The following is a 23,427-nucleotide window of genomic DNA, read 5'->3' on the forward strand; positions in this document are numbered from 1 at the left end:
GTTTTGATTCAAACATATTAAATCATCTGCTTTCTGTGTGAATCAGTGAGCTCATGTGATTTGAAAACTTTCATTTTATTTCAGGAATATCCAAAATTTTACTGAAACTTAAGTGTCACAAAGCAGCTAGTTACTGTAGATGACTTGTGCCTCCTTTTGTAAGTTACATTCAAAATCTCATAAAGATTAAAATAGTGTGCTAATTTCAAACAGAATATTTATTTTGGCTCAAACACAAAAAAAAGTTATTTGAAAATATACAAGTTCTGTAAAACATGCCAAAAGAAGAGGTCAGCAATGAAAGCCATAGATTCAACTTTGTTTCTCATTGATCTCGTTTTCTCTCTCTCTCTCAGTGTTTATTGGCTCAAAAAGAATGAGTTTAAAGTAAACAAGGGCAGAGGGGTGAGTGACACATGTTTCCAATAACTGAGCGCATGGTCCATCATTACTTTCAGTCTGTGTGCTGACAACAGAGGCGACATGAAGCTGTGGGACGTCCTGCTGCCTGCTCTGCTCATCGGAGCTTTTGCAGAAGACGGTGAGTATGAAACCAAAAATCAATCAAAATTCTGTTAGAAGCTTTAAGGCTTTTTAGTGTAATTATTTTAACACTGGGACTAATCAAACTTGTCAGAAATGTTATCTTGTGTATCCTGCAGACAGAATTACTAACTCTGCTATTAACTGAATAGTTAATTGGGTATTAATTTACACAAAATCTTCTGTCTCCGCTATTTTTTCTTTTCTTTTCACATCTACAATCTGATCAACAGAGCAAAATCAAGTTGAAATAAAATCTGATATGTGTTCAGTAGCATTTTCATCATCTTAAGACAACAATCTAACCAGCATCTAAACACATTTATAGCCACATTAAATTGATGGTCATGATTAAAGGAAATCTCTTTAGAATAAAGCTAACTTTTGAGGTAATTAACCAAGTGATCTTTATTCCCGTTATTAAATCTATGAAGCCAAAGATAATCCAATGATGAATACTATAATTCCTTGTAATTGGTAAACATTTAATCCAGGTTAACCGTAGCTGAATTTAAATTTTCTTTAATTGAAAAAATAAATTTCTCTCAAATAAACAGAAAAAGTGAGTAAACTGCGTGATTCTATCTCAAGAGTCTTGTTTGGACCGCTGTGAAAACGGCTTTGACTCTCAAAGGAAGTGCCAGTGTGACTCCATGTGCACGTATTACAAAAGCTGCTGCTTTGACTTTGAGGCCATCTGTGGTATGATGAGTAAGAAACCGCGTCGCTCTTCGCCTCAAAATCATGCTGAGATCCTCATGAAGCCAGAAAAGGATTTTGATTCCAGTCCTTTTTGTCCTCTTCAGCTCGTGGCGACACGTTTGACTTTGCAGAGGATGAAGACTACGTGTTTGAAAGCACCACTCCAGCCGCCGAAAGACCATCAGAAAAGCAGCCTTTCACAGTTCCGAGTCGTGAGCGAAAGCCCAGCCGATGGCCTCACTCAGACTCCAACCACAGTCCTCATCAACGTCCAGAGGCCACTCTTCACATGACCAGATCCTCACGACTGATAAATGAAAAAGTTACACGTTCTCCCAACACAGACAACGTGGCCATCACAACCAAAGCTCCCGGGACTAACGCAACTACTGAGACCAGCACTGTTCCTTCCAAAACAGCCACCACGCAAGCCCCTGACCCAGACGCAGAGGTCTGCAGCGGCAGGCCCTTTGACTCCTTTATGCAACTTAAAAATGGCTCCATCTATGCCTTCAGAGGTAAGCGGCCCATTTGTGAGTCTGATTCACATTTTTTTCTTCTAAACTCAACTGATTTCAAGAGTTTTTATTCAGTGTGTCTTATAGCCATGCACGTTTTCCAGGGGAGTATTTTTTTGAGCTGAACCAAAGGTCAGTGCTTCCTGGTTATCCAAAGTTAATAAAAGATGTGTGGGGCATCAGCGGGCCCATTGATGCAGCCTTTACCCGCATCAACTGTCAGGGGAAGACCTACATCTTCAAGGTGAGGGCACAGGACACCGCCTGTCTGACACCTTTGTGACTTCCAAAGACATGTGCTACTGTTTATCTGAAAATGTTTATTCAGGGAAACAAGTACTGGAGGTTTGACAACGGTGTGCTGGATGATGATTATCCTCGAGATATTAGTGTTGGCTTTGACAAAATTCCAGATCACGTGGACGCAGCTTTTGCCCTGCCTGCTCCTCATCACCACGGGAAAGAGAAGGTCTACTTTTTCAAGGGTAAAGCCATGAATCCTGTTCCTCGAATTTTCATTGTCAATAAATTCTTTTAGGTCTAGTAGGGGTCTCAACATGTTACACTTTCATGCTGTGGGTCTGTCCAGGGGACCAGTATTACATGTATGAGTTCTTGCACCAGCCATCTCACGAGGAGTGTGCCATCATCTCTGAGCACTCTCCATCCACCCTGTTCAGACGTTACACAGACATGTACTACAACAACTTTGAGCGGTACTTCAGTGAGCTCTTCTCAGACTGTAAGTAGTGGAGATGTAAACGAGTGTGTTTGGAAATGAAGCAAGGGATGCATTTTAACTTCTGTCTCCACCAGTGCCCCAACACCATGATAAGCACCACTTCATTAACAAAGACTGGAAAGGCCTCAAGTCTCCAGTAGATGCTGCCATGGCCGGAAGAATCTATGTGACCCCCCGGGGGTTGATACCACGACGCTACAATTACCAGCCAGACCAGCAGTGGGGTCGACAGCAGGGGCAGCAGTGGGGCCGGCAGTACCAGCAGAATGGGTGGCAATGGGGGCGGAGGAGGTCAAACCGTTCACCAAATTGGGGGTCCATGTCTGAGAGGGGTATAAACATGGGTCAGGGGTTTGCTGAGAGGGGGATGGAGCTGGGTTTGAGACTGGCAGAGAGAAGAATGGAAATGGAAGAGAGGTTTGGACGAGACTGGGACAGACGTTGGGATCAGGACTGGGACCAGGACAGGCGCAGGGATGTCTATAACCAGAACAACAGAGGCAACTACGACTCCAGAGACGACAGATTCTTCCGAACAGACATGCCCATCCAGAACGTCTACTTCTTTAAAGGAGGTGGGTAGGATTAGTCTAAGATGTGAAAAGACCTAAAACAAAAATATTGCATTTAGAAATCGACAAAAATGAGATCTATCTCTATCTGAGTGCCTGTATTTAAGAAATAAATTAAACAAGATAGGAAGAAAACGAAAGATTATCAACCCTTTCTGACTTAAGGATAAAGACTCAGTAACTGGAGTCAGTGAAGAGATCAGCGGGCTCTCAATTTAATGGAGCTGGTCATTAAAATAATTGTGCGTTTTGTGGTACAGGCACCAAATTTGGCACGGATGTACTTTAGTATCCCCTCTTTCTGAAAAGCATGTTAGCCACAAGAAAATCAAAGATTTCAAAATATTTATAACATATATTTAATGTTCATTTAATAGTATTGTGTAGGTACTCCTCAAGCTTAAACACTACATTTTGTGCATGAACAACCCATATTGTTGAGACTGGTGCAAACACACATTGAATAGTTTTGTAACAATTTAGTGTATGGCTGCAATCTTTACAAAAGGTCGCCAATTTGGATTTTTCTTGTGGCGAATGGGCTTATACATCCATGCCAAATGTGTGCTAGAACCATGAAATGCTCGACTTACCTGAAGTATCAAGCTAAAAGGCTCCGCTATCAACACAAAATTATTTCAAAAGAAAAAACTAGCTCAGACAGTCTAATGAAGAAGCTGACTTTTGAAACTGTAAAGGTCAGAATGGCTGCAAGAGAAAACAGCAGCTAATGTGATCATTCAGCTTCCTCCGTCTCACCACAGCAGACTCATTATAGTAATTCAGTTCACATGTTGCACATCCATTCACATGACAAACAGGCAAATCCAGTAAAAAAACCAAAGGTTTTAACCCACTAGTATATTGATGTGTGGACAACTGTACATTAGTAACTGCCTGATTTGTCTTCTCCAGATAAATACTTCCGAGTCGACCTCAGCACTAAAAGAGTTGATCCTGCCATGCCGCCGTACCCCAGATCCATTGCCAAATACTGGCTGGGCTGTTCAGACACCCCTGAACTGGAGAGGAAGTAGTCGAGTTTTTTTATTTGTCTGTCATTTTTTTCAACAATGTAGTGCTCTACAAAGAAGGCCAAACATGTTTCTACTAACACAAAAGCAGCTCCTCATCAGCGTCTGCAAACAACAGAAATCAAAGTTCAGGCAGCTGGTTTTCTGAGCAGTTATCTCCTGCTTTTTAACCTCAGTTGGGCAACTTCATTAAACACAGCAGCAGTGGGGGGGGGGGGGGGGGGGGGACACTTCTGGCACTAAAAACCTTATCTGTTTTGAGTTCTGAATGCTGATTCTCTCAAACTTCTTGTGTAGCCATTTTTTGTTATATATATTAACATAGTGAATAAAAAAACAATTGATGACTAAACAAAGACCAGAATTGTAGTTTTGTTTTTTAACAGTAGTGTTGTCTGGTGTCAGGAGGTACATGTTCTAGTAATGGATAGAAAAAAAAGGTACACATACATTGAGAAAGTACATCAAAAAATTATTTTACCAGGACAAAGACCTACCAAACCCAGGACCGTCACATGGTGCATGTGTCTTCTCCACTAAAGTCAGAGGATGATTGTCTCCAAAATAAAAGCTTGTGCCATGTGTCACTGAAATACATTTTACAGTGCCTCATACTGTTAGGTTCTCTTTCTTATTTTTATCTTTAAGCCAGAATTTCTTTAGTATTTTAGTATGTATTGTAAAATAAATGCAACATTATTCACATTATTAACTTTCATAAAAAATTGATATTTTTAGTTTACCAGTAGTTTTCTCCTTCCTGCATAATTTCAATGTCAGAACAGGAAGAATAGTTTCTCAGTTGGATCTGCTGATATTTTTCTCCCAGATGTTATGACTGCTTCATGAAGATGTTTTCATAGCAGGGTTCATAGTCCACATGGAAAACTGCGCCTTTCATGTTGGTGATCTCAGTGGGGTTACCTGCTGGTCCCACGGTTTGGTAGCTGCTCTCAGTTTGTGTCCCGCTTGCTTCTCCTCCCCACTCTAAGTCCTCCTCAGTTCTAGGATCTGACCTGGAGTCAGCTTGTGCCACCTCTGCCACCACCTTCAAAACAGATGGTGGAGTTTCTCCCCCTGCTGGTGGAGAGTGATCAGTTCCTGGAGTGTCAGCAGAGTCAGAAGACGACTGCATCCCCCTGGCTTCCTGAACTATGCCAACCCCCCCTGCAGGCGGCCCTCTCTGCTCCCACAGAGTTACCCGAGCTCCTAGCTTCCTTCTGGGTGGTTTAGTGATGCCTTCAACCACCTTTGACTTGGGCTTGCCAGACTCCTGCTCTCTGTGTCTCTGAATGCTGCCGAGTCTTCGGAGCATGGCCTGAACACGGCCCTCAGAGCCAGATTCTGTCTTTGATAGGATCTTGCCAGCCTTACCCAGAGTCACATACACTGTGGTGACCTTCTGGGAGGAAGCATCCTCCACGGCAGAGGTTGTCAGCTGACTCTCTTTTTGGGCAGCAGTGTTGGACATAGTTCTTCTTCGCCCTGATGGCCCAGGAACCTGCAGACAGGCTTGAGATGGGGTTCTGTCTACTTCCTGGTCCACTGCCTCACGGCTGGACTCCTGATTGTTGGAAAGTTGCACGTCCACACCACCTTCCCTCTCCTCATCCTCCTCTCCAGTTTGAGCTGAGCTCCCCTGGAGGGTAGAAAGCATCAGAGCCCCCCAGGGTGACTTTGCTTTGCTACGAGGAAGAGCGCCAGGGTCCTGACCAGAACCCCGCCTCTCTTTAGGGCTGAAGCGGGTGCCTTCCGCGAAGGAGACGGATGGGCGTTTGGACTTGGCGATGCTGGAGGTGCGGGGGATGTTGAAGGAGGAGGAGATGTCCTCTGTGCTGAACCCTGATGGGTCCAAGAACATGTTACACTTGGAGCTCATCTCCTGGAACTCACCGCCCGCCACAGCTGGGATGTCTGACAGAAACAGAGATTGAGAAAAGTAGAGGTTTTACTTCCTGTTGAAAAATATCAATTCAGGTAATAGCATTTCTACCTTCTCTTGGTGGGACACAGTAGAGAGCTTCTCCCTCCTCTTCATCACTTTCAAAGGACGACCCCTCGGTCATCCAGTTTGATGAAGGAGGTTCAATGAAGCTATGGTTAAAAGTCAGCTCCGGGTCATGATGAGACACTGTGCACACAAAGTCCAAGATAATTAATTGTAAAACACTGCTCACCTTATTTCTAAGACATATTTTTTATACCTAAGGTGATTTAAGTGTTAAAGTGAAAAGCGGCTGATAAACAGCCGAGTACATGAACTTTGAGTTTCCTTCAGCAGCTGACTCGACCCATGCTGAGTTTATGATTCACCTTTAAGAGATAGTGGAGACTTAAAGGAGCCGATCTCCTGAAGAACGAGTCAAGTGTGCTAGAATATGTGGCTCATGCTTTTACATGTTCTTGAAGAAATCATGCTGTAAAACCCTGAGGTGTACTGACCAGTGACCCGCGGCAGTCCAGAGGACCAGTTGGAGGCACACGGTAGGGCAGCACCAATGTTTGCCAGGACACTGTAGACGTGATATTTCATGCGAACCACCCATCCTCCATCGGCCACAGCCTCACTGCAATTCAACAGTTGTACATGAAACAGAAAAGCTTTTTTTTAAAATGGGTTAAACATGAAAGTTAGATATTAAGCTTAGGTGGGTTTTGTTGTGATTTGGTGAATGTAGTACTGGAATTAGAAGTCTTCCACAGGGTTATTATCGTTCTTTCACATTTGATGTACAAAAAAATCAGACCTGTCTTTGCCCACAGCAGGACCTCCTCCACAACACAAACAGCAGCAGAGAACAGCAAGAAGCAGCAGCAGCAAAGGAACCAAGACGCCTGCGAGGACAGCACTTCGACTACCTGACCAACCACGGAGAATGACAAGTCATTTCATCTCATGGGTGCACAAATCAATGCACGCAGATGGCAGAATGAAGTGATGATTAGACCTACTGTTGGGGCAGGCTCCAGTGATGGGATGGCAGTGGACTCCCTCCTCACATTCACAAACAGAGGAACAGTTGAGTCCAAACTTCAAGGGACTGCAGCTACTGTTACAACTGGAAAGGAAAATGAATCACAACATTAACATTCATCCATTTTCTAAAACTGCTTGATCCCTTTCAGGGTCATGGGGTCACTGGAGTTTATCCAGCCACTGTTGGACAGGGGGTAGGGTGGACCCTGGAAAGGTCGCCAGTCCATCACAGGGCAACACACAACCAAACACACTCATATCTAAACTTAACAGACAATTTAGAGTAACCGATCAACCTGTGGAAGCATGTTTTTGGGCAGTGGGAGGAAGCCGGAGTGCTAGGAGAAAACCGAGCACTCACTCCGCATGCACGTGGAGAACATACAAACTCCATGCAGAAAGGTTGCAAGTCGGGATTCGAACCGGGTCCTTCTGCTACGAGGCGAGAGCGCTCGCCGCTCACTACATGAGAACAAGGATTAAGGAGGATATTCAAATAGCTAATAAATGTCCTTAAAAAAAGGGCACACGTGTTTAAGGGTTAGACAAACTGTTGCATAACTGTGATGAGAACAAATATAAAATTGGACGAGAGTCCGTGTAAAAGCACTGCAGGGATTAACATCTCCTCCCAGTAGCTCACCTCTCCCCCTGAAAGCCTGGTTGACAGACACATCTTCCTGTCACATGATGGCAGGTACCGTGGACACAAAGGCCACACAGGAAACTGCAGGAGTCTCCATACGTCTTGTCTGGGCAGATCCTGTCACACCTGGACAAGGATTGAGAAGGAGGTCAGGAGGTCGATCATAGAAGAACAGATTCCCGTCTGACCCTAAACTCTCCTCAGAGTTCATCTCTGTCTTTACCTAAATTTGCATACCCACCTGGCTCCAGTCCATCCAGGGTCACACTTCCCACAATTCCCAGTTCTTTTATCACAGGGTTCATTATTTCTGCATCGTGGACACCTTTCTTGGCAGCCATAACCATGAAAACCAGGAGGGCAGGGGTGGTCACACCGCGTACCATTCCAGCCAGGCTCGCAGGCGATGCATGTGCCGTCCATGGCAGAGCATGGCTTTTTGTCCTGACAGTACCCACAGCTGAAGGCAGGAGATTGAAAGATTGAGTCAAAACACTCCAAAACACATGTTCACCTGTCACCACACCTTACCTCATTTTACACCCACTGCCATACCTCCCAGGTCCACAGGGCTGATTGCATGACAGGCCCTGGTACCCGGGGTGGCACAGGCACTGACCGGTGGAAGGGTCACAGCGGCTGTGTGTGAGGTCACAGTTACACTTCCTGTCACAGCTGGGTCCCCACGACCCTGCTTCACACTTACACTCACCAGTCCACTGATCACATGGAGACTGGTTGCAGTTGCACCTGAAGGGACATTTCATCCCCCAGAATCCACTGCGGCAGTGACACTGGCCTGTGAGCTGATCACAGCTGAGGCCTTCAGATCCATCAGCGGTACACTGGCATGGTTTGAAGCACGTTGAAGTCCACCAGCCTGCATCACAGGTGCAGTTCCCATCCACGGGGTGGCAGTAGCCGTTGCGAGTGCACTTGCAGACATTTTGGCAGAGCGGTCCCCAACGGGTTGGATTGCAAATGCACACGCCAGTGTTGGGATGACAGCGGCCGTTTGGGAAGCACTGACACACCTGACGACAGTCTGAAGACCAAAACTCACCAGGACAGCCTGGTGGAACAAAAAAAACTAGTTCAAAGCATTTTCAAAGTTAGTGTCGTTCTTAAAACCAAATGGCAGACATTCTCAGTTAACCTTCAAATCCGATTTACAGACTGAAATTGTGATCTATCTCTTTAGATTTATCGCAGCTCTTTTTTCTTCATTCAACCGGAGACACGTAAGAAAGAATTAGTCCTTTTAAGAGTATTACTAAATTGTCTGTCCTCTTTGGGAGTTCTAACTTGGATTTTATAATTTAGCTCTGGAAAGTATGGTTTTAAAGTCCCACTCTGTTGGTCTTTTGATCTGTTGTAAAAGGGTTTCCAGAGATCTTTTATTTTGATTATGCCGTTTTTAGCCTAAGACATAATTCTGCAGTTGTGGGTGGGACTGTTGGCAAGGAGTAAGCCAACACCCGCTTCCCATCATCCATCTTTTACATGCTCTCCTACTAGCCTACAGCCCCTCACAACCCCAACCTAATATTAGCGGTGCAACAAAAATGGCGAGCAATTTTGGAACTATCCAGCCACACGGTATTGATCCAAATGCCAGCTCAGATGAGGAAAATGAAGATGTAGGGACTATTTGTCTGCAAGTGGATGCATCAAAATGGAGCAGAGCAGGGAGACTGTGGCTTGGGTCTAATTTATTTTCCATATGTCCTCCATCACGAGAAAAATGCCTCAAGAACATGTTAAAAACACCAAAAACACCATTTTCATCAGAGTGGGTCTTTATATTCAGGACCTGTAGATGTAAGTGACCTGTCCTATTTATTGATTTCTTTTTTTGAGTAAGTTCTTGTGGGTGAGTTTTTCAATCAAACCAATAGTAAAGAGGATTATTTGAGCTGCTGTTTGTTGCAACGTACGTGTTTTGCACTGAGCTCCATAGAAGCCAGCTGGACAACGACAAACTCCAGGAAATAAACAGATCTCATTCTTCAGACAGGCCTGCTCCCCCTCGCAGACAGCTGCACACACACGAACGGTAGCATTTAACTCAGTAAAAACAAAAGAAATCAAGGCTGGATAGTCACAAATTCAGAAACTTGTATGCTTGAACTCACGTATAGTGCACTCTTTTCCCTGTTGACGCCATCCAGTGCAACACACGTGTTTGGACGGGTCCCTTAAAACATTTGACATAATTAAGCAATCCTTAAAAATTTGTAAAATGACAAAAGGAAACTGAACACGTTATTAAGAATATGAAGCAAACGCTTTATGTAAATTTAGATTGGCATAGAATCACTAAACTTTGTTTTATTTGATTTCAGCTCCTTTTTTAAATGTACCCTTGCTTTAAAACATAAAAAATCATAAAGCACTCAAATAAGCACAAATAAATGTGAATCTTGATTGTCCTATTGAAGTAAAAACTTTGCTATAAGCTTCAATGCGCTTTTTCCTCAGGAGGCCCAAGGAATCCTTTTGTTCTCAACAGAGAACAAAAAAGAGCTGAAAGGTGTGAGTTATTGCAGAAATAACACAAACCTGACATCTTCACAGACGTTCTTCCCACCAGGATCCAACATGAGTGCCGAGGACCAGCAGCAGCAGAGCAGAGCAGCCAGAGCTCGGATCAAGGTCATCTTCCAGAAAAGGCTTGTACCAAAAATCTGAGACCAAACGTTTCTGTTTTCCTGGGTTCTAAATTCACTTGTTGCCTCAACCCCTTCCAGTTTCTGAATGAGGCACAATGAGAAGCAGTATCTCTGCTTTGTCCAAACTCCACCCTGCCCTCCCTCCCTCCCTCTGTCCGGTGAGTCGTCTTGTGGCTCCGGTGCACCCAGAGGGGTCAGAACTTCGGGTTTCCTCTCTCATTTCCTGGGGAAGTCAGAGCCACTTCCTTCTATTCAGCCAGACACGGAGCTTTTTAAAGATGGACACGCACACACTAACGTGAAAAAAGTCACGACGCACACATAGGCGGTGCAAATACACCACCTCGGGTGTTCAGACTTTCCCCGTATTTGTGGCTGAAAGTCATATGGGAAATGAAGACATCTTTCACCACTCTATACAAACGGAGAAAGGCAAAAACAAAAAGGAACATGATTGCATCTCCAAAAGGGAAAATATTTTCCTTTTTTCCTTAAATAAGGGAAACGCCAACAAGGTTTTTTTTTGCATTCTCAGTGTTTATTAAAACCTCAATATGACAGAAGATCTGCATCAGACTGGTTTTGTGAGACATTTTATTAAGCTGGAAATAAATCTTACATGTTTTATTAGAGACATTAATAAAATGTACAGCAAACACACATTTAAGAAGATCGCCCGGTTTACAGTTAGTCAAGTTGACAATAACTTAAACTACTAGTGCTATGATTTGACATTTCCATGAGGAGTCAGGAAAAGTGGTTTCTTCTCACTAAGTTGAAGCTGGAGGAGCAGAATAACAGCCAGTTTGGCAAACATGTATAACACCACCGGGGAATGATTTGGCTTTTTTATTTTTTTACAATATTTGAGATACAGATTTAAGGCAAACCTTGCACTGCTGTAGCAAGTTTTTAAAAAAGTGCTTGTCATCATTTAGAAAACATACAGATTTATAATTCTCAGACAGAGACCTGGGTGTTTGAAACTAAATATCCTGAGTTAAAATGAAAACAGAAGTCTGCCCTCTTGTGGAACAAAGGTGCAACGTGGAACATCCTGTTTGAAGTCAATGCTTTTTTTCTTACAAATCCTTTATATATAAGGTAAAAAAATTAAAAAAATAAAAATACTAAACCAACATTTCGGCTTTTAATTACTTCTATAGTGGATGGATAAACGTAACTTTAAAATTTTTAATAGCACAAAAAGTTTACGTAAAATGTTTTCGTTTTTAAAGTCCCACTCCAATGAAAATAGTGTTTTGGAGGTTTTTCACATGTTATCGTAGCATTCTTCTCATGATGGAGGACAAATATAAATCAGGTGAATCAGGAGCAGATGAAAAAATTCTGTTTGAAAAAGCTCTCAGTTGTGACAGTGTGTATTCAGACCGGACACATGTGGTTCGCTTTGAGTGAACCAGAGATGGTTTCCCCCCGATAATCTGGAACACATTTTAACCAGGATCCCCTCTCGGATCCATAATAGCATAATCATCATTTAAAAACCACTGAAAACACTTTTCCGACAGATCAAAACATGATTGGAATGAGATTTTAAGTGAACCTTTTGTGCTCCAGAAATTTTCAACATTTTGTTCATTCATCTAATGTACATCACTGTGCAGTTAAACAGAAACGTTTTTTTTGTTGACAGTAGTACTAATAAAGATAAACAACAGGGTTTAAAGTTGACATGTTTTAGTATTTTCAGATATATTTTTTCAGCTTTCATTAAACTGTTCATAAAAAAGAAAAAATGTGAACACGGTAATTATTTAAATGTTCATTTAGATTTTGGATCAGAGATATATTTGATTAAATAAACGCTTCTTGCTGCATTGAGTTTTTAGGTTTCCCTTTTAAAAAAATATAGAAGACAGCTTTAAATTAATTTTGTGAATAACAATAAACTCTCTGATCAAACCAGTTACAAGGAAAATATATTTTTAAATTTTAAGCCTCTTGATACTTTTCATAGGAATTTTTTGGAAAACAAAGTGTCGTCAAATTCTATACCTAAACCTTTAACCTTTTTCTCAGAAGTGTTGTGAAAGAAAAACACTAAACCCTTGATGTTTTTGTTTTTAAGACAAAACAAGTCATTAAAAAAATAAAATGTAATGATTTATATTCATAGTTGCAAAAAGAGCCAGCAGTTTCATTTCAAAAATAGGACTAAATTTCTATAGTCTTTGGATTTTGCATAAATGATTTGAGGATGTTTATAAATATATATATATATATATATATATATACTTAATGTATTTGCATAACAGTTGATTTCTTAAAACCAAAGAAATAAATGTTTTTATCATAGAAAAATATAGATGGTTGTCATTTTAATACTTGAAAACAAAGTCAAGTGTCCCTCTTTATACTGACATAAACGTACCGTGAACAGTGCTTCTCTTTTTTTAACAAGAGTGAAGCTAAGAGGAAGATTTTTAAAGGGGAAACAGCTGAGGGGTTTTTCCTGTACTTCGTGTTCCCTGCTTTCACTCTGCTGCTGTGCTATTGTGCAGTTTCATCCACATCTCCCTTCAAACAGCTCCAGATGTTCTCTCACAGGCTTGAGGTGAGAAGGCTAAACGGTGTCCTCACTAGCAGATCAAGATGATTGTCGCTGCTCTTCACCGCCCTCTGAGTCTCCAATGATCTCCCAGCTGGAGGCCGAGTTGCTGATGTGGGTGGGACTCCTGCTGCTGCCGCCGGACAGCGTTAGGAAGCCGAAGCTGCAGCCGACAAAGTGAAAGAGACAGCCCGGAGGTCAGATGTGCAGTCAGGGATTACAGCTAAATATAGACGAGGATCGACAGACGGCAGCTGAGTGATGGAATTAGTAGAGCGAGACAGATGCTGCTTTGTTTCTGCTTTATTTCAGGCCTTGACTGGTGTAACTGAGAGGTGTAATAAAGCTAAACTGTTGCTTCAACTATGTTTTTCTAAGATGGATTCTTTTTGCGTTTATGTACAGTAAAAGTATCTTTAATTTGATAAAATTAGGTTAACTGTTCTAATTACTTAAAACCAAAAAAAGCTTTTCAATGAGTGGCTGAATGTGTCCCCTCTGAGCAGAGAAGTGCAGCTGTGAAGGGGAACTCACAGACTCCTAATGCGCGATTCTGCTGGTTTGTCGCTCATTTCTGCCGGGCCGTCCACTTCTGTCTGCCCAGACGAGGAGCTCTTGTCCTCCTCATCGCTGTAGAGAAACAAGCATGCACTCATCACCTCCTGAATCCCATTTTAACACGCTAAACAATTTAGCAAAGGCGAGACAAATGCTGCACCTGCTGCTGCACGAGCTCACGGGAATCCCCAGCATCTTGGCCTTGATCAGCCTCCTCCTCTTTTTGATTTTGGAGCGAACCGCTTCCAAAAGGAAACCTGGACACCTCTCCTCGTTCAGTATTTCCCTATAAACGTTGTGCAACACATCATTTTTATTCAGATAAACAACACAACTCAGACATTCCCAAGCTTAGAGAATAAAAGTTGTAACCTAAAATGGCACAAAAGTCACAGGATAGACAAACCTACCTTTGATAGTAGTTCAGCTCTTCTTGCACCAGGAAGAGGTTGGTTTTCAACTCATTCCTCTCAAAAATAATGTCCCGCAGCTCCTTCTTGGTGAAACACGGCTGCTCCGGGTCTTTGGTGTCGCCCTTTGACTTTCTGGCTGACTCTTGTGGAGTTTGACTTGGACTGGACTGAAGGAAGAGTATATAATCTTTATTTTCAACCAGAAATCCCACACTTTAGTACAGACTTTTTAAAAATAAGACAGGCCCTATCTCCGGTAAAGGTATGGGCTCTAATCTAAAAAGCTCAACGAAACCAAAAATCCCACCAGTCAGTTCACCCTGCAAGCTCAATAATAAATTTGAATTTTCTGCTAAATTTCTTTATTTTTTGCAACTTTGTGGTAATTCTAAAGTTGTTGTCCTTTCCTCCAGCACAGAATTTTAATATCTGTCTCTGATGACGACATAAAAATGATAAAAGTCATAAAAACATCCAAGTTATGAATGGGTCAAAAAGGTTAAAATAAAGTTAAACTGGAATCAGTTTTACTTGCAATGGAAGCCAGACTAAACAACATCTACAGTCTGTAAAAGAGACATATTCATAATAACTTTCAGATAAAAGGTTTTAAAAAATTATGATTTTTTTTTTTTAAATCAGAAATAAACTATTTTTTTAGAGTCTGAGTGCTTTTAGATTTCCTACGTTTGTGTTGCATCATCATTTGAAGGGTCTACATCAGGGGTCAGCGACCTTTATGACATGAAGTGCCAATTCCAAATGTTCTCCTTAACAACTGTGCCAAATAAATACAAGAAAAAAAATACTAAAACATTTCCAATATATCTCAAATTTAATTTTATTCACCAACAGCAGGTCAAATAACCTTTTTAACATAATTTGGCATGAACTCAAAAGAGTGCTTTCATAACAACATTGCTCAAGGAAAACATCTGTGTTTGTTTGAAACCAAAGGCATTTGTGTAATGTCATGCATACCGCAATAGGATTGGATACATCACAACAAAATACCATCAATATTTCTAAGAACTTCAAAACCATTAACAATAACTTTGAAAAAGGTATGCTTTTGGCTCATTCATTGCTCTAGGACAGTGTTTTTCAACCTTTTTTGAGCCACGGCACACTTTAACCTTGACAAAAATCCCGCGGCACACCAGCACCCCCCCCCCCCCCCCCCCCAAAAAGCAGAAACTCATAGTCTGTTTTGATCTACAGCCCCCCCCCCCCCCCCCCCCCCCCCCCCCCCGGCAATCTGACGTGCATTTTTGTGATAATTGTGGCAGAAAAAGCAGGAAGTTGCAGATGTTTTTTCTAAAAGATGTAATAAAAGTTAAGTTACATACAAACTGTATGTTCGTTGTGGTTTCAATCCGTGTAACAAGGACGACTCATTGTACGCTAAGGCGCTGTCCCTTTAAGCCAATGCATCATGGGAGATGTAGTGTGAATACGGCGAGAAAACGGCAGAAACACTTGCGTCTCTGAGTTTCATGGTTTTGTTCACTTGTTCCAGTCTGATACCGGATTCTGTGGAAAGCTACACCGCTAAAGACGAGCTTTAGCTGGTGTTTTTGTTGGAAATGAGTGAGTTATGAGCTAAATTGGAACAAGGAAGTTTAGACTTTAACCACTTCTGATTGGTCAGACTGATGACATGTGATTAAGCCTTCAAGAATGATTGGTGGAGTCGTGGAGACAGTAAAAGCTGCGGGACTTTTCAGAAAACAGTTATAGCTGAAGGTAAATTGCGGTGCCGTCATTCTTATCAAAATGTCTTTAATAGAATCAATTAAACGCAAAGAAAAAAGTATTTTATGATCTTTTATATTCCTAACTACTCAGTGTTTTATCAGGACCTGTTTGGATGAACAAAAAGCTGATTTCCTGGAGATGGTTAATGTTTTTAGATCAGTTAATGAGGGCAATTTTCCACGGCACACTTGACCATCTCCCACGGCACACTAGTGTGCCGCGGCACACTGGTTGAAAAACACTGCTCTAGGATGATGTCATGAAATGGGCGGCAACCACAAGGAGAGAAAGGCAGTGCCTCAGAGATCCAGTTGTCTTACTTCCAGGAAGAAAAATGAGCTTTGAAAAAAAGGTGTTCTTCAGTGGGCCAAAGGTAATTATTATATATATGGATATAGTTTACCCTGAAAGGCTTAAGAAAAACATGGTATAGGCCCCTTAATTCAATTTATGAGCTTCAACAAACGGAAAATGTTTGAACTTTAGCTACTTTGATTTTTTTCTATTCTGTTTTGATTGATGCATGTGATCCCACGGGGCAGCTCGATATCCACATGTTCCCTCCATTAAGTCATTTTTTAATGCAAATTATGTCAAGTGTGATTTGGTACTATTGTACAAAAATATAGAGAATTCATTTGTGATCAAACACATTTACCAACATTTTTTTTTAGAATGTTTGTTAGTTTGGTAAATACCTCACCAGACTACAGAAGCTAAATGCATTTAGCATGAAGACATGGTCAAAATTTCAGATTTAAGTTTAAACTGACCTTCAGGATGAGGAAAAAAGGGGATTTGATGTGACCGACTGTTTCAAAGCGGATACGTTCATTAATGCTTAGTGTTAGAATTTATATTCTTAACTTGTTCTACCCAAAAAAAAAAGTTTTATTTTGCAGCATACGAACTGTTTTCAATGAAGATTATTTTTTTACGTTTTGAGACCATGAAGTCAAATTGTAATTTGGCTTATTATAATTCTAATTAATTGTAACTTTAATTTTATTTTGTTACACAGCTGACAGAATCCATCCTTTATAAAATCAACACACTAATCTCCATTTGTACAAGAACATAAGCTGTAAACTTTGACATGATGTGTTAGTGCTTACAGATGTGATGCTGTTTGTGTTATTCAGCTGTGCCTGGAGTTTCTCTATCACTTTGTGTTTCTCCTTCAGGTCAGCCTCCATGTCGGTCTTCCTCTCCACCGCACTTGTCAGCTGCGCCTGCAGCACGTTCTGCTTGTGTCGGAGCTCTCCGTTCATTTTCATGAAGCGCTCCAGCTGTTCTTGAAGCTGCACCACAAACACAGATGAATGCGAGTTATTGACCATTGGCACAGGCACAGGGAGACTCCATAAGGTTTTTTTTTTGTTTGTTGGAAACACAGATGAAATCAATGTGGCTTTATGTGATGATAACAGGGGAATGACAAATGAATTTAAGGCATGTACAGAACCTAAACATACACAAAACAAATAAAGTTGTAAAGGATTGGAAAAAACAGAGAAATTCAATCTTAATCTGGATTATTTGCACCTGTGTTAGACCTTTGTTGTTGTATGTCAGAGAAATAGGAGCAAAAAGCTAAGCATTAACAAACACACCCAGCTGTGGGTGCTCCTTATACCATGTGACAGACATGCCTTAACACATAAACAGACACAAGCGAACAATCTTTGTAGAGCACAAGGGTGTTTCTGCAGTTAGTGTCCCAACTCATGTGAAATCTGCCCACTTTCCCTGAGGGTAAAACACGCCCTGTCTTCAAGAGACCTTGATGAACAGATGAAGAGCTTAAAAAAAACAAGTGTTTGTGTCTTACCGCTTCCACCTCTTTAGAGATGGTGGCGTTCTCCTGGACTTTGGCCCTCAGCTCGTCTCTCTGCTTGTCCACCACTTGTTTGAGTTTTAACATCACCTCCCTCTCCTGCCGCTGAACACGATCTGACAAACACACACACACACGTAAATACACAAAAACCCAATCTGGCAAACACACACATAAACGCACAAACTTTCCAACATGACTTCAGGTCAGCATGGTCACAAAGTTAAAGTCAAAGTCAAACTTGTACATTTTGGGCCATACAACAAACAAAGTCCCACCCTCTGATAAAAGGATCACTAAATGTTTAACATAAAAAGGTGTGCTAAACATGATGATGTTTTGCTCATATCACACAAAGTAATTACCATATTTTCCGGAGTATAATTCGCACCTTTGGGAGAAATGCTTCTGAACAAATCCGCCAAGCGGCAATAATGCTACATTTACACCCAACAGGATTTATGCGTCAAATTCCCGTCTGCTGCCTCTTTATTTTTCAACGTGCATCAAATTCGATGTTAAATCCTGATCCAAAAATGATCCTCCATGTTTGTTTTGGTTGGTGCTTCTTCTTCTGCGCTGCTGTCAGTAGCAAGTATTGACACATACTTACAGTTGTCCTTTAGCGGTTGATATTGGTAAACAACCACTAAGGGCAACTGGGTGTAAATGGAAAAATAACCAATATATTTATGTTTGGGGTAAAAAACACAAAAAAGTTACTCCTCAGTATAAGTCGCAATTCTGGACCCTGAACTATGAAAAAAAAAAAAAACACGACTTACACTCCATAAATATGGTATGTCTCTTATTAGCAGCTAGGTTCATTTTTTCTATGTTACACAAATTTATAATGTAATTGTTTCAATGCTTAAAAAGAACTCCCTTTTTTTTTTTTTACAGTAAATCAGGGCAAAATTTAGACACATATGACAGAAGACTGAAGCCACCCTGTCAAAGGAAATCAAGATAATCTCCAGAAAGGAGGGAAAATGTTTTTAAAGAGGCGGTCGAGACTGTTCTAACTGGATTTTTTAGGATTCCAGAAATCTTTTCAAAAAATGTTTGTCAAGCATTTCTCAAATACCTTTGCGTTTATTTCCTTTGTGTAGTGTGATGGATAAACTGAAGGTGAACTGGCTGCTTCAGCCTAAGCAAACACCAAACCAGCACGGATAACAGTCAGAACAAAATGAAATAAAAACTTGTGGTCATACAGTGTCAGCATATTCACTCACTCATCTGCCCTGAGTTTATTGATTGGAATATAACCCCACACAAGAAGTCCTTTCTGTTTCACTTCTCTGTTTGAGTGCATCATCAGCCTTTTGAGATTTCGTTGCAATGAGAACCCTTTTTCCAACAGTTCACATGATTTGTTTTACTAACCAAGCAATATTTAATCATCATCTAGGGAAATAAAGATGCTATAGAGATGTTTGGTAACATGATATGGACTTTCAGGGGGTTTCTGGACCTTCTCTCAACACTGAAAACATAGGAACAGTGTTAGAACAACTGTAAGAACCTAAACCTTAATGGACCAGTTTGAAGGATTTAACTTCCATCCAATGTTTGAACAAACACGGTGACTGTCTCTACTCTCTACACATTTGAAATATTTACATATACCTAAATTCCTGGGGTAAAATACACGACCGTTGGTCAGCACTAAGATAGACTGAGTGCTGATAGACCTGTGGTGCAACCTGGACATATCACACACAGGTCACATGGTGATTTGCCCGGGTGACCCAGCCAGGGATGACCAGACCCCCGACTTGTGCCCAGGTAGTGCACTAAGCCACACGCAACCGTCCTCAACCAGAGTCAGCGTCGAGCCACTTAACTATGTTTTTCATGGCTCCTCATCTGTGCAGTCTGCAGATCCTTAGGAGTCCAAGGACCTGCTGGCCTAAAAAAGTCCTTCAAGCCCACTTGCAGCAAGCCTTCCACTCCTCTCTCTGACACTTAGCAACCAGCTCATCATACTTCTATTCTTGAAATTCCTCCATCCATTCTTTGCAGTTAGCTTAAGTTGCACCCACTGCTTGCTTGACCTCAACATCAAAAAAGAGTGTTGTTGCTGCACTGTTGTCTGGGAATCAGTAGTTCCGGGTCTCTTGCTGTTACAAGTGTGCTCTTTAGGAGTAGAGGCTTAACACCTATCCTTACCAAGGTAGTAGTACTCTTGAAGGAGCGTTACCCCATGCTGTAATTGATACCAGTCCAGATGGCATCTTTTATTACCCACTACAGTCCTGTTCTAACCTCAACGCCTGCTGAGGAGACCTTGGTGTTGGCAGAGTCTTTGTAGAGCAGAACTGATTGCAAAACAGAAGCAGCAGTTTGGGTTTGTACCCAAAGAGTGCAATGCTTCTAAGGTCCTTCCACCTGTGTGGAACCTGGAACATCTTCTTCTCAAAGCCCTCCATAAAGGTAATCAGGACTTTATAGGCAAGCAGCGACAACAGCAGACAATGCCATGTTGATTGATCCAGGTCTTAAACTTTCCAGGGAGCCCAGACCTGTCCAAATCCAAGAGCCACATCTGGAGATCTTCACTGGTACCTTAATGTGTCCTTCATGTTGCTAATAAAGTGTTTTCAGGCTCATTACTGTTTTTGTTTCTGTTTACACAGTTAGAACCTGACATTATCTGCTGACTGGTTTTTAAAATTATGCTACAAAAGTGAGAATTGAGATTGAAATGTCTGCATAATATTACAAAGCTTGAGGAGATTACAGAGAATAATGCACATTGAATCCTTTCTGTGAAGAATTTCTTGAAAATTAAAGTATGAGCTGTGCAACTTTAAAGTCACCTTAGTCTAGATATTCTTGAGTTTCCCCTAATATTTCATAAAATCTTCAAGGAACAACAATCTATCTAAACATATAAACAAGAACTATTATCCAGAGTGAGCAAAAGCTTGTCAAATAAAAATGAAAAAAAAAAAAGAAATCTACTCACAAAGAAAAGAGAAAAATCCAACCTGCTAGTTTTCATGTAAAGATTTGAAAAAGAATGTACCTTCCTGTGCATGATTGCCCTTCAGCCTGTTTTGTAGACCCTCCTTTTCCTCCTGGAGCTGCTGCACCTGGACCTGCAGTTCTTCACACCTCTTCCTCCACTGCAGCTCCTTTTCCCGCAACTCCTGTAAAACAGCAATGGAGAAAGACATTAGAGTTACATCAGAGATGCTAACTGAGAACAGCTCAAACGTACTGAGAAATCTGGGCGGTTAAAATGTTTATGCTATTCTGTCTGTTGCTAAGTTGGACCAGATGTTTCAGCAAACTACCACCATCACATTTTTAAAATCGTTGGATACACTGGATGACTTTAGCAATGGTGTCTTGTTGTTAGACACACAACTACTGAATAGCATACAAAAAATTATGTAAGAAGTAACCATATAAAGACACAATAAAAAAAATGTAACTGTATGAAACCAAAGTTTTGGAAAAAAAAGGATCTAAACAAACATCTCAGACCCACTTTGAACAAAGAAAACTATTCAATCTGATCAGTGAGTGACTCATCTAAATGCTTAGCACATGTCTCTTATGTATGGTTGACATGTCTGATTTGTTAAGTGCTGCAATAAAAGTAATTAGATGTGCCCAATAACCCAATAAGAGGAAAGATCCCCCACAGCCATGCAAACCTAAAGTTAACATAATTTTGCTTCGAGTTGGTACAGACAACATTAAGCTGTACAAATAAAGTACAAGTCAGTAAAGTCATGACTGAAAAAATGAGATACATTACCCACCTCGAAACATTCTCCACTCTTACCATCCATCAATTTGTGATCTTTATGACTATTTTATTACACCTCGAGTACAACTGGAGCTAATTTTGATATAATTATGCAAACTTTCTGAGCAGTAGGTCAACTTGCCCAAAACAGCATCAACAGCGTGAATTGGTCTTTTACACTACCTCATGAATCCTATTATGACAGAGCTGACATGCAACGAAAAGCATGACTGTTGCTTCTAAAATAGCATGATCCCCAGCCTCCAGCACGCAAATCTTTTAGTGGTTGTCTGGTTGGCGATAGTCGCCAGAGAGACAAGGAAAGGCTCTGGGTTCCACAACAACAACATATCACTAAAGAATCAATTTCCGTGATGCTTTCTTTTGTATAAACATGTTGTTTATGGCTAAATTTCATATTCACAAAAGCAAATTTTCCAATAAAAAAAAACTGATTTCTTTGTGTTCAAACTTGAACTGCAGCAATGTTTAAACTTAATTTCAGCTTCAACAAATACAAAAGCTCAAAAAACAATTAACATTTGTAAATCTTTTGGAATAATGACATAAGTTTGCTCTCGCATTTTCTCTTTTTATTTTATCTATTTTTTCTATGTTTAGTTCTATTTTCTTTATTTTTATTCCTTTTTTTGATTATGTCTAATAATTAGAATCTTCCTAAGGATGTAACACGTTTATTCTGTATTCAGAATTGTAATATACATTGCATGTACATAATTGTTGCATTTTTTTGTTCTGTCTATTGCAATTGTTCAACAAAAATAAAAAAATTATTTAAAAAAAACTAAAGAATAAAATGTTTACATTATTTTTGTAAACACTTCAGTGTATTTTTTTTATTTTTATTTATTTTTTATTTCTAGTTATTATACCCCTTTTGAAAAATGTGGGTTGTCTTTTAGTAGAGTGTAATTTTAAAAAGAAAATGATCTGTACATTTTACCGTATATAAATGCCCACTTTGATTTTGAGTGTTACTACAAAGCTAGGTTAGTCATCATAAGATAATGCTGTTTAGATGGGCCCCTGCGATATTTGAGAGCCCCCAGAAAAGCCAGCAGCGGCCCTGAACATCTCCATTGGTTGGCGGAAGGATATCAATTAATTAGATCGCGTAATGAGGTGTATTTGTTTAAACCTGTCAAAATAAATAAATGTTACCATTATAGTTTCAAAAGCATGCAGTTCCTATTCTTAATATGTGCAACATTATAATTTTTAGTGGTTTAAAAAAGAAAACTTCTGTGTTTAGTAACTTCAGTGTTTGTCAAAGTTGTAGCTTAAAGCTACTACGTGTTGTAACGTTTAGGCACGCGCGCGCGCACAACGCCGCCTCACTGTTAACAGTTACGTTGACTGTTAATTGCAATGTTTACAATATTACCTAAATTCAAGCAACTTACATGTATTTCTTTATCAAGGCCCTCGTCGCCGTCTTTCTTTTTCTTCTGCTGCTGGATCTGAATGCTCTCGAGGGTCTTCAGCAGCTCTTCTTCCCGCTGAATGTGAGCGTGGTTCCTGGAAGCGAAGCTCTCCAGCAGCTCCAGCACTTTCACTATTTTTGGCACCAAACCCTCGACGCTCTCTTTACCGTATCCATCGATAAGCCTCTCCACCTCGGCCCCGATGAGTTTGGCGATTTCATAAACATCGTTGACTGTCAGCAAGGCGACAGTCTTGTTAAAGTAGCTCTGGCTCGTGTCTCTGCTCTCCGGGTAGGACTCCATGTCTGAGCCGCGCGGCTCGCTTCCTTCGTCGAGTGTTACTGAAAGCGACGGTGGCTTATTTGCTGCCACAGAAAATGAAAACTACGGAGGTTGTCGGTGCCCGACCTACCGCGCATGACATATCTGAACTTCCACCTTCTCCCATGCAAACATGAAGCCGGTCATGTTGCACTCCACTGAGAGAAAATAGCGAAGCTAGATCCTCCTCCGCTCCAGACCAACGCGGCCTGAAAGCTCAGTGATGCAGCGCGCCGAGACGAGACGAGACACCGTCACTACAGCTTAAGCCATTTCTGCAGGCAGAACGTCACTAATGATCTTGGTAAAACACCAAAACTAAAGCCAACTGTTCACAACACAATTGCACTT

At 41.0% G+C, this 23,427-nt stretch overlaps 3 protein-coding genes across 5 annotated transcripts; 1 reads left to right on the plus strand and 2 right to left on the minus strand.

Annotated features, from left to right (window-relative positions):
* Window positions 1-202: 202 nt before the first annotated feature.
* scarf1 (scavenger receptor class F, member 1) lies at window positions 203-10,505 on the minus strand. Of its 2 annotated transcripts, none has more exons than XM_011482605.4 (11): window positions 10,297-10,505; window positions 9,870-9,931; window positions 9,672-9,773; window positions 8,266-8,806; window positions 7,976-8,194; window positions 7,732-7,860; window positions 7,064-7,170; window positions 6,859-6,970; window positions 6,554-6,678; window positions 6,105-6,242; window positions 203-6,025 (listed from the first exon to the last, which is right to left on the minus strand). In XM_011482605.4, the coding sequence occupies exons 1-11, from the start codon at window positions 10,392-10,394 to the stop codon at window positions 4,944-4,946; spliced, it is 2,715 nt and encodes a 904-aa protein (XP_011480907.3). In that variant the 5' UTR covers window positions 10,395-10,505; the 3' UTR covers window positions 203-4,943. The 2 variants fall into 2 exon arrangements, with proteins under 2 accessions (XP_011480907.3, XP_078786163.1); XM_078930037.1 differs by having other exon boundaries at window positions 4,105-6,025; window positions 6,859-6,966; window positions 7,060-7,170; window positions 10,297-10,504.
* On the plus strand, window positions 416-4,467 carry vtna (vitronectin a). 2 transcript variants are annotated; one of them, XM_011482606.4, is made up of 8 exons: window positions 421-541; window positions 1,135-1,254; window positions 1,350-1,763; window positions 1,868-2,007; window positions 2,092-2,248; window positions 2,353-2,505; window positions 2,580-3,080; window positions 3,993-4,467. In XM_011482606.4, the coding sequence occupies exons 1-8, from the start codon at window positions 484-486 to the stop codon at window positions 4,112-4,114; spliced, it is 1,665 nt and encodes a 554-aa protein (XP_011480908.1). In that variant the 5' UTR covers window positions 421-483; the 3' UTR covers window positions 4,115-4,467. The 2 variants fall into 2 exon arrangements, with proteins under 2 accessions (XP_011480909.1, XP_011480908.1); XM_011482607.4 differs by lacking the exon at window positions 1,135-1,254 and having other exon boundaries at window positions 416-541.
* A 481-nt stretch (window positions 10,506-10,986) lies between the features above and the next one.
* Window positions 10,987-23,359, minus strand: rilp (Rab interacting lysosomal protein). Its single transcript, XM_023961977.2, has 8 exons — window positions 22,735-23,359; window positions 20,579-20,702; window positions 17,539-17,660; window positions 16,823-17,008; window positions 13,947-14,116; window positions 13,697-13,822; window positions 13,513-13,608; window positions 10,987-13,141 (listed from the first exon to the last, which is right to left on the minus strand). The coding sequence occupies exons 1-8, from the start codon at window positions 23,056-23,058 to the stop codon at window positions 13,018-13,020; spliced, it is 1,272 nt and encodes a 423-aa protein (XP_023817745.1). The 5' UTR covers window positions 23,059-23,359; the 3' UTR covers window positions 10,987-13,017.
* Window positions 23,360-23,427: the final 68 nt, after the last annotated feature.

Source organism: Oryzias latipes, chromosome 13 (genome assembly GCF_053564925.1).
Source record: "Oryzias latipes strain Hd-rR chromosome 13, Olatipes_Hd-rR_3.1".
Taxonomy (NCBI): domain Eukaryota; kingdom Metazoa; phylum Chordata; class Actinopteri; order Beloniformes; family Adrianichthyidae; genus Oryzias; species Oryzias latipes.